General features: G+C 49.4%; 1 protein-coding gene across 1 annotated transcript in view; it reads right to left on the bottom strand.

The window, feature by feature from the left end:
• Positions 1 to 1,663: 1,663 nt before the first annotated feature.
• The window catches only part of GOSR2 (golgi SNAP receptor complex member 2), an 11,662-nt gene continuing 2,626 nt past the window's right edge, over positions 1,664 to 10,699 (bottom strand). Inside the window, exons 2-5 of the mRNA XM_008943046.1 lie at positions 10,025 to 10,133; positions 8,850 to 8,982; positions 5,875 to 6,015; positions 1,664 to 1,825 (exon numbers count right to left, since the gene is read on the bottom strand). Of these exons, the coding sequence (XP_008941294.1) occupies positions 1,664 to 1,825; positions 5,875 to 6,015; positions 8,850 to 8,982; positions 10,025 to 10,133 (545 nt within the window). The remainder of the gene's footprint in view (positions 1,826 to 5,874; positions 6,016 to 8,849; positions 8,983 to 10,024; positions 10,134 to 10,699) is intronic.

The following is a 10,699-nucleotide window of genomic DNA, read 5'->3' as shown; positions in this document are numbered from 1 at the left end:
GAGGTGCTCACCCCTCCCGCTGAACCCTCCCAGGGGATCACCTCACCCCTGACAGCACCGTGCCCCGCGCGGCTACAGCCCGTCCCACTTGCCCTATGAACTGAAACCCCTTTTTACAGCATTTAATAACCACCTCTCCAAGTGTGCAACAGGCAGCATCATAAAAGCAAAGCTCCTTGCAGCAGCGACACAGAATTTGTCATCTGGTGCTGATGAAAAGACCCACGACTGCTCCAGGAAGGAGAGGAGGAGTCGCCAGTGTCACTGCACACTGACTGTGACACTTCTGAGCCAGCGTCGGGCTCCTGGAACACTCCAGACTCACACACAGTCGGGGTGGGGACGTGTCTGGCTGGTGACAGAAATGGGTGATACCCAAAATGGGCACATGGACGTTCTGACCGAGCCCCTGGTCTGCAGGGGACACAGAACTGCACTGGAACAACGAGGCGCGCCGTAACTGGGACCGGTGAAAGGTGGAGAGAGATAAAGTAGGCAGAGATGCCTACAGCCAAGGAGATGTGTCTAGGCTGGACACCACCTCTGGAGATGGCACCTCCCAGAGCGTCCCAGAACGTCTTTCACAGCAGCTGTGCAGGCTCAGAGGAGGGTGCAGAGAACACCCTTCCCAAGGAGGGACGTTTGCCATCCCAAGGCACGGAACTTCAGGGAACTCTTCTGATGCCAATCGAGGTGCTGTGAGGTCTCCTGCCCCGATTATTCCAGGTGTAAAGCCCAGCAGAGGTGCCTGCTCCAGTGCTGCCAGCAGGAACAGCACACACCTGGAGCTGGGCACAGCGAGGAGTCGCCTGCTCTGTCCACGCCAGAAATCCCTGCTAGAGCAGAGCTCCAACCAGGCACCCCCAAACCCCAACACAGCTCAGGAGGGGACGGGTGCTCGCGTTCAACACGTCCTGGGAGTTTTTGGAGGCTGGGTTTGGTACGAGGTGCAGTGAGATGACACAGGGCTGAGGTGGGGCTGACTGGAAGGAGGCAGGAGTAGATCATCACAGCATTCAGCTTCCACTGGGAAGCAGCTGGGCACAGAAAGGTACCAAAACATCTGTCAGGCCAGGTGAGAAGTATTTCAGCCAAGGAGATCTGTGCTGGTTAACACTGTTTGTGTGAACAAGTCAGCTGGGGTTATAACCGTGCTGCAAGACCCTTCCCCACAAATCTTTCTCCCTCTGAGCAGAAGATGGAGTCTGCAGGTGGGAACCTTCCAGCTCCTGCCTCTGCTCACGGGCTGCCCCAGAGCGTGCCCAGGACGATGCAGGATCCTCCTCAGTGGCACTGCTGCTGCCAACCCACATCAGGGTCACTCCAGCTCCTCGGGAAAAGCTCCCAGCGCCTCCTGTCCCCCACCTACCCACACGGACACTCCCCCCTCAGGGTTTTGCTGGGCAAAACGTTCACTGCTGCCTCCTACTGAGCCAGACTCTACAACTCGCAGGCAATATGGTGAGAGCAGCAGAGGCTTGGAATTATTCTTCTAGGGCCATTCTCAACTACAGCACCCTCAGAGAGATTCGTTTCCCTGCACGCTTTCCATATGATTTGTAAACCCTGGAGTTCATGGGAAGGGCTCATCCAAAGCAGCACTCAGAGGGAAGTACAGTCTGGAGGAGAGTCCATCTTGCTCCTCTGGCAACCGTTCTGTAGCTCATGTCAGATACTGCACGACAAGAAACATGACCAGGCAGGTCAGAACCATCCCCCCGACCATGAAGTATTTGTCCTGGAAGGCTCGCTTCTCGATCAGCCGCATCACCGTGTTGGACAAGCCCAGCATGTTGGCAACATCCAGGATCTTCTTGTGAGTGCCCTAGGATCAAACAGACAGCAAAGAAACAATCAGACTCGTGGTCCAACACTTCCTCTTCCACAGCTCAAGAACATTTCATCACGGGTGGAAACGATGAGTTCTGATCAATGCAACTTCCTATCAGCCAACGGTTCCTACAGCTTAAGAGGAGATGGTCACAGGACCCTGGAAAAAGCTGAAGGGACTAATTAATTGACACACGTGAACAATAATGTGGTTAAAGATACAAAACAATCCAGACAGAGAGAGATGCCATAAAGAGTGGCTCAGAAAAACATGTGCCCCTTGCAGATGAAGTTTTTTGGTCCTTTCTCAGACACATGGTGCCTGAGCTGTGAAGCTTCTTGACCAGACAACCTCTCATGCAGAACTCTTTTTTTTGCTGAAGCACAGTTCATACCAACAAGAGATTAAAAGGGAGGTGCAGAAGCTTGTAAGGCTAATGGTAGAGAAATGAAAGGGGATATAAAAGCATCATTAATGCAGCTCAGGAAATCCTTCTGGAGAAAAGCACTGACAGAGGCTGCTGTGGCAGGTCCCACCTCAGGGACACTCCTGCCAGGGCAACGGCCAGAGGCACCTGCATGAAACCCAGGCACAGCCAGAGCTGGATGATCACCCTGCCTGGGAAGAGGGGAGAGACCTGGCAGCTACAGAGCCACGAGGGGGCAGGGAGGTGAGGAGGGGCTGGAGAGCAGGCAGGGAGGGCAGGCAGAGTGGCTGTGCTGAGCAGCACAGCTCTGCTCCCAGCCCAGGCTGCACGAGGGGGTGCTGCCAGGGAGCACGTGTCACACCATGGCCATGACAGCAGACCTCAGGTCTCAAAGTGGTCTCTAGGTCCAAGTCCTTGAGAGCACACCCTGCTTCAGAAAGCTGTAAGGCTCCAGTTATTTCTTCTCTGAGGAAGGTTAAGAGCACAGATTCCCATCACAATGCTCTACTACCCTGCTTTACCTTGAAATAAAAACTCCAGGTTCTGTTTGCAGAATCCCAGCGTGGTGGGGACAGAAAGGACCCCTGGAGATCACCTCATCCAACCCCCTGCTCCAGCAGCTCACCCACAGCAGGGTGCCCAGGGTCACAGCCAGGCAGGTTTGGGATCTCTCCAGAGCAGGAGACTCCACAGCCTCTCTGGGCAGCTGCTCCAGGCTCTGCACCCTCACACCAAAGAAGTTTCTCCTCCTGCTCAGGTGGCACCTCCTGGGTTCCAGTTGGTGCCCGTTGCCCCTTGTCCTGTCGCTGGGCACCACTGACCAGAGTCTGGCCCCAGCCTCTTGCCCCCCGGGGCCCTTTAGCTCTTGCTCAGCATTGATCAGATCCCCTCTGAGGCTTCTCTCCCCCAGCTGCACAGCCCCAGGGCTCTCAGTCTTTTCTTGTTCCTGCTCTCACAGTCCACTCAAGACTAAAAAGGTGAAATTTGGGATTGCTTTAAATATAAACTTAAGATCAGAAAAGCTTTCTGAGGGCAGAATTTGTATCAACTACATTAAACACACATGCACAGTTTCTCTATGCATAAAACACACAGATCTGTGATGACAAATTAGATAATTGGTTTCTTCTGCTGAAGGCTGGGGAGGACTTTGCCCACTGCTGACAACAGGTTACATCTCTGCTACTAAAATATAATCCCATTTTTCACCTTCATTTCATGCACCTCACATTAAGGCCCTGGATACTACACTTTCCAGGTCAGCACTCCTCCTATCTCTGCAGCAATCTCCTCACACCACTTCAGAACAAAAAAAAACCTTGCTTGGAGAAGAGGAACCAAATGTGAAGCTTTGAAAGGAAAGCAAACAATAGGAAAGTGAAAACTCTTCAATTCTTGCAGCCCATGGAGCAGTGGAATTGTACAACTACAACAGACAGAGCCTTGCAATGACCTGGGAGTACCTGGTTCACAGCTGCCTGTCCCAGCACCCAACAAGTCACACAGAATAACTTGCTTCTCTATTTACCCACCCATCTTTGTCACTTGACTCTATGCTGGCTGCTTCTGCCCCATCTGTAAACAGGCAATGAAGTCTTTGATAGTGTGAGAGAAGCTCAGCTAATGGGGGGAGGAGTATGAACATCTCTGAGTGAAAAGAAATACCCCCCTGAGAAGTTAAGAAGAGGATGCACCCTGAGGAACAGGCTGAGCAGCAGTCAGCAGGGACACACTGCCAACCTCACTGCAGCAGCTCCACCTGCAGGGTGCTGCCCCTGCTGCCAGCTCACAGCTGAGACAAGGCCTGGTGACATCTGCCCCTCGTGATCCCACAGGAGTTCAAGCATGTTCCTGCTGTCTAACTAGCAGAAGCAGCAGGGCAGGACTACTGACTACAAGAAACAGTACTCCCTCTCAGTCCCTCTGGAGCCCCAGGTCCTACAAGTGTTCCTCCACCACATTCACCACCCATGGTGAAGTTCTCCTGGCTGGTGCTGTCTGCACTCCCTCCTCAGGAACCCTCCAGAAACCAGCTGCTTCAGTCACTCCTCAGAGATTCCCTTGAGTTGGTGACTTACCACCCTGCAGAACCCCCAGTCCCAGTCCCCTGTGTCAAGCCCAGGTACGTTCATGCACTTGGGATGACTGGATGGCCCATGGCAATGGCTTGAGCCACCAAAGCCATCCAGAGCCAACCACAGGGGACAAATGTACACAATCTTCTCAAGGACATAGGAACTTCCAAGAAGCTACTTTTTCCAAAAAGCATTCACAACACTAAATCCCTTCCTGGCACTCATCACTAGTCCTTCCACCCTTTTCCTCACAACCCCTTCCTTCTGCCCACTAGTTGTGTGGCCTCAGCTACCACCTACCTCTGAAATGAATACTTCACTACCACACTAAGTGGCTACATCCTAATCCAAAGTTTTCCTACCAGCTGACTTTGTCTAAGAAATATATATTCACTAGGTCAGTAAAGAAGAAGCTTTGACCAAGCTAACCTTCACCTCAGGGGGGAAAGAACTCTGCTTCCAACTCTGCTTTAATGCATGCATGGAACATCTGCAGGTGAGGGACTGATCACCAGACTACAGAGTAGAGGAGGAGCCACAGCACCTTGTACCCTGCAGTGGTCCTGTCCAGTGCTTTGGGAACACCAGGCAGCCAGGACCTCTGAGATCAGGCCAGGAAGGACCTGGCTTGTGAACTGCAACAGCCATCAGGACTAAAATAAGCACCCAGCAACTCTGCCCTGTGAAGACACCCAGCTCTGGTAACTCCCAGGGAAGCAGAGGGGCTGCTCCAGCCAGGGGCTCTGTCAGGGCTCACGTGTGCAAAGAAATCCATGGAGCTCACAGTGGGATTCCTCTGACCAGGTGTAGGGATTCATGTTAGCAATCAAAAATGCCCAAATCCTCTAGCAGATAACATCCCAAAACAAAGCAGTATCAGGGAACAGTAGTTAACCCTGTCAGAAGAGGGCAGAGAGAGGGATTTCCTTGAGTTTTTCAGAAATCCAGCCTTCCCCCAAACCACACTTCATACTAAAAGCTTTTTGTATCTCTGAGCTACTTGCTCAAAACTCAACATCACTTTGAAAAATCTTAAAATAAAAGACTATTTGTTGTTAAGAGACATGAAGAAGCACGGCCCTTGTTAACAGTGTTCAGGGCAGGATGCACTGTTAAGGTGTGTTAGGCATGAGAATTATCTTTATTACTAATCTTAATTACTTTACACCAGCTTTGTGGTTGCTCAGAGGAATGTTCATCTGAACCAACACTGATCTGAGAGCCAGTTCTTCTTATTCTTCTCTTGAACTAAAAAACCCAAACCAACCAACCGACCAAAACAACCTGTAAGGGAACAAGATGTAACACTCAGGACTCCAGACACTCACTACCTAGCAGGTGAAGACTGCTGGGCCACTCAGCCCCCAAGAGAGCTTGAAGATGTTCCTAATAAGATGCTGAAATGCAGAGATTTCAGGTTCAGTCCTCTGTGCTTTTCCCAGCAGTGCCCTGACACAAACTCACGTGTTTGTTTGACTTAGCCTGGCTGCCATAACCCCGGCAGAACGTGGGGTCTCTCTGGCAAAGAACGACGCCCCCACCTTTAAGGTGACTCTCTGGTCCCTCAGCCCCTGCAGGATGTTGGTCCCACTGCCAAGGAGATCGTCCATGCCACGGTGGGCACTCTGGAGGGACTCGTTAAGCTGCAGAGTTTCGTCGATGGGGATGGTGGTGTCGGGGTCCTGTGGGGAGAGGCAAGGTCTGGTTACAGTCCCCACGCCACCCACAGCCACAGAGCCCACGGGGCTGGGGGGACTGGCTTGGAAACTTGGCTTTTTTTTTTCCATAGATATCAAATACAACGTTCATGGAGTGGGAAGAGGAATGGAGAGAAGCCTGCAGGAAGCAAGGCCACAGGCAAAGCTGATCAGCTGCCGACTGCAATTAGATCGTGAAGGATAAAAAGTGGGGTTAGAAGTGGAGAATTTCTTATAACTCCTGTTTATGGCATGCACAGAAAAGGGTATCACAAGAGAGAACATTCAACAGAAGGTGTTTAACAAGGAGTCATTGGATCAGTGCAAATGAAAAGAGTTCTGAAAAATGTAATATCCCATTTCTAAGCAACAAAAGGCTGCACAGTGTCTGGGAAATGACATTTCAAATTTATGTCATTTCCCAGACACTGTGCAGCCTTTAAACTGTAAATTTACAACATGGTGCAGATTTCTGACAGAGCAAACAGAGAGGAGCCCAGTCCCTGGAGGTCTGACTCAGCCAACACCCAAGGCCTTACCTAAAAATAAAAAAAATATATTTTTTTCCTTGAAATTATGAATTACTATAGACTATGACTCTTGACATGGAAATAACTGGATAAAATTCAGTCATTGCACAAGAGGGCAGAGGATGTGATGGCTTTTGTCCTTCAAAGGCCTCCAGTTCAACCCTCTCTGGACACCCTTCCATCCAGAAGCACCGAAACTGCTCATTGCTGCCACCCTGAGCAGGAATCGTGGTGCCAGGAAGAGGCAAGGGTGGGAACAGTGGGTGACCTGCTCCCACATACCCAGAACAAGAACCACCAGGATGCAGAATTCCTAGTTAGGGCAGAGAGTGGCTAATCCCTGCCCCCAGCTGTCAGCTGTTGGTTACACGGGTGTGACAGCACCAAGCTGGCTCTGAGCAGACTCTGGTCATTACTGGGGAAAAAGGATGTTAGGACAGGAGTGACAGGAATGACCCAGTGCCAGAAGCTGCTGTGCCCAGGCAGGTTTCTGCTCACTGCAGGAGCAGAGAGCACAGGGCAGAGCTGTGAGCAGCTGCAGGGTCAGTTACCACACCAAGAAGCTGTGACAGCATCAGCAGCTCTCATCAAATGCTACCGAAGCTCCGAGGCTGAAACAAGTGTCTTGTCTTACAAGAGCCTGCAGAGCAGAAGCCCTTGGATTTGCTTCTGAGTGGCTGTTAGTTCAGACATTGATTAAACTTCAAATCAGCAGAGATTCCACTTCCCATACGAGCAGCTTGGAGGGTTTTTTATACACCACAAGGCAGCAAGTAAAACACCCAAGCAGATTTTCGACCCTCCTCACAGGGAGAGTAGATGGCACCATGCCCTTCATTTGCTGTTAGTGGTTTTCTCCAGAAGGGTAAAAGGAAGACTTTGAAGATAAAGAATATGTTTATCTTCAAGTTAAGAAAAATTCAGCACGCTGCTAAAGCTTCCAAAAGCTGCTATGTATGTCACAGTGAATTAGCCAGGATGCTGCACACTCAGCTGACATTTCTGCTTAATAAAAATGGGCAGTATATAAATAGAAACTGTGTAAACTTCAAAACAGACTGCCCAAGAGCTGACAAATAAATGAGCATTTTCCTGTTGTCCCTGCTCACTGCAGGGGGTTGGACTAGATGACCTTGAAAGGTCCCTTTCAACCCAAAACATGCCATGATTCTGCTAAAGGGTCATTTGACTTTAAAAGACACATTCCTGTAGCAAAAGAAGATAATCATGTTGGGCTTTTTTTCATATTGAGACACCTTTCAACATCTAAGGGAGAAAAAAAAAACAGTTTGCCATTTCTTTTGCATTTGCAGGCCTGCTACTGCTCTTAAATCTGTTCCACTTACATGAGGTTTATTTCTGGACAAGTTTTCCTATAGGAAAATTCCTCCATGTTTGCAGAGGACACCACAGTGTTTTCAAAACAAGTCAGGTTGTGAATGTCAGCATTGCATTCAGAATGTTTATAATTCTGAAATCACCAACAAAACACTAGATGTCATCTTCAGGTCAGGCTTTGAGAAGTGAACTGAACTTCCTAAATCTCAAAAAAAATAGGACTGCTCACACTCATTCTTCCTTGTCCTAGCAGTGAATGACCACACAGATGAAGGTTCAGTTGTATGTCTTTAACCAAAACAACAAATTAAAAATAAAAATAAGTTTAAAAGAAAAGAAAACAAAACAAAAGGCTAACTTTTGAGTTACAAACCAGTGAAATCTGAGAGCAGGCCTTGGTTACTCAGAGCAAAACTCCTCTAGGAATTTACACTTGGGAGACTTCCCAAGGGAGGAACCAAGAATTAACCAGAGCAGGTGGAAACATGTTCCTGTTATTAAAAACCAGAATCATTTCTAGGTAAAAAGCACAGGGGGTTTCACCAGCTGTGTGGTTTCTATTTGGACAAACTGAGGCTTGCTGACACCTACTGACAGCAGGCTGTATAAAAGGGTGTATAAAAGCCAGGCATTTTACAAACCTCAGGGCTTTTGGCACAAATCCAGGACCTACCTCATTCACCCTTTTGAAACTGCTGCATCAAGTCAGGTAGATAAAACAGGAGAGAAGCAGAGCAGCAGTTGCTGGAGTCTTTTCCTCCTGTCTCTTGAGGGCCCAGCTTTCCCCACGAGAGAGCTTTGCTTTTGCAACACTTACTGTTGCTATTCTTGTCTGCCTTTACCCCGCTGACATCTCACAGCAGCAGCCTGACAGAGTCACACCCCTGTGCTGCCTGAGCCCCCTCTGAAGGGCTGTGGCTGGCACCCAGGGCACTGCAGGAGGGCACTCACGTTGGCAGTGAAGGTCCGTGCCAGCAGCTCCTCCCGCTGCCGCTCCTGCTGCTCCCGCACGTAGCGGCGGTGCTGGAAGTTCCTCAGGGCTGTCTGCAGGTGCTGCACATCATACTTCAGCTGGTCCACTCGCCTGGAAAGGATTGACAGCAGGGAGACATTCCCAGGGGTAAAATACCACTTTTTTCTGGTGTCATTGCATGAACAAGAGAGGGTTATAAATTCACAGTGACAAATACTAAAGAATGATGGGTTCTGCTGATCTAGAAGACAAAGGACATCCAAGCTTAGGCCCATATTCCAGACTTAGATCTTCTGTGCCTTGTTTTTCTACTCAACAGGTGATTATTAAACTCACAATAGAATTCTTGACCTGTCTTGGACATCCCACCCCATCACCAGTCTCTTTGGGAGGTACACAGAGTCTCATCTCACACAGACTGGGAAAGGTGGCAGGGTCTGAACAGCTTCTGTTTCTTCACACACACATAAGAGATTAAGCTTTCAAGTTGCATTAATTAGCACCATGTTCTTAAGTTTGAGTTTCTATTAAAAGGAGTTTAAATGTCAGTGGGCAATACAAGAGACATCTCCATTAGGCCAAGTCAAATAACACCCAGAGCTCCACTGCCTCTGCTTAAATGTTTGATGACAAAGAAAACTTCAGTGACTATTTCAGACACTGGCCTCTCTGAAAGCTACCCCTAGGATCTACAAAGGCATTTTGAGATTAAATGTTAATAGTAGAGTTACAGAATAAATTGGAACAGGAGTCCTGATGTCCCCAGTCCAACCTCTTGCTCAAACAAGTGCTAATTTTAGAAATCTCTTTATTTTATCCACCAACAGCTAGGAAAGTGGTCCAGAGAAAATGCCACCAGCTGAAGTAATTTCACTCTGTACCTCCCCAAATGCCACTAAATCCAAATGCCATCTAGAGTAGAAAATTCTTTTTTTAGCCTTTAAGTGCCTTGTTCTGCTCCTCTCTGAGCAGAGCCAGGCATCCAGCTCCATCACCAGGAATGTGATTTTGCTTCTGTGCCTCGATTTCGCTACCGCAGAACACAGAGAGAAGTTACACAAAGTATAAAGTTTTCACTCAAATCAAAAGCCTTCAACAATTTTAATGAAAACAAGGACAAAGAGGAGTATCCAAGTGCAGGTGGTGAGCTTACAGTTTGGCATTCTGCCTCTTGTTGGGTGGTTCTTTGCTGGACAGGATCTCCAGGCGCTCCAGGCTGCTGAAGATGTTGTCTATTCTTGCCTGGATCTCATTTTCTACTACTGCAAGGAAAGGAAAATATCATTTGCATTCAAAGCATTACTCAAAACCTGACAGATGCAAATCCTCACTGGATGGAAAACAAAAAAACCCCAAAGAGGTAACCAAGGATTATATTTATCATGAAAAGCCACTCAGCAGGTTTGGAGATGGCACGTCTGGGGGATGGAATCCAGCCAGATGGACCTTGACAAGCTGGAGAGGTGGGCCCCATGCCAACCTCATGAAGGTCAACAAGACCCAAGTGCAAGGTCCTGCACCTGGGTCAGGACAATCCCGAGCACAGACACAGGCTGGGTGGAGAATGGCCTGAGGGCAGCCCTGGGGAGAAGGACCTGGTCCTGCTGGTGGATGAGAAGCTCAACGTGAGCCAGCGATGTGTGAGTGCACCCAGGAGGCCAAGGGCATCCTGAGCAGTGCCAGAAGCATGGCCAGCAAGATGAGGGAGGGGATCCTGCCCCTCTGCCAGCTCTGGGAGACCCCCCTGCAGTGCTGGGGCAGCTCTGGAGGCCTCAGCACAGCAGAGCCAGGGACCTGCTGGAGCGGGGCCAGAGGAGCCCCAGCAATG

Source organism: Merops nubicus, unplaced genomic scaffold (genome assembly GCF_000691845.1).
Source record: "Merops nubicus isolate BGI_N331 unplaced genomic scaffold, ASM69184v1 scaffold17266, whole genome shotgun sequence".
NCBI lineage: Eukaryota > Metazoa > Chordata > Aves > Coraciiformes > Meropidae > Merops > Merops nubicus.
This window is presented reverse-complemented; position numbering and strand designations above follow the sequence as displayed.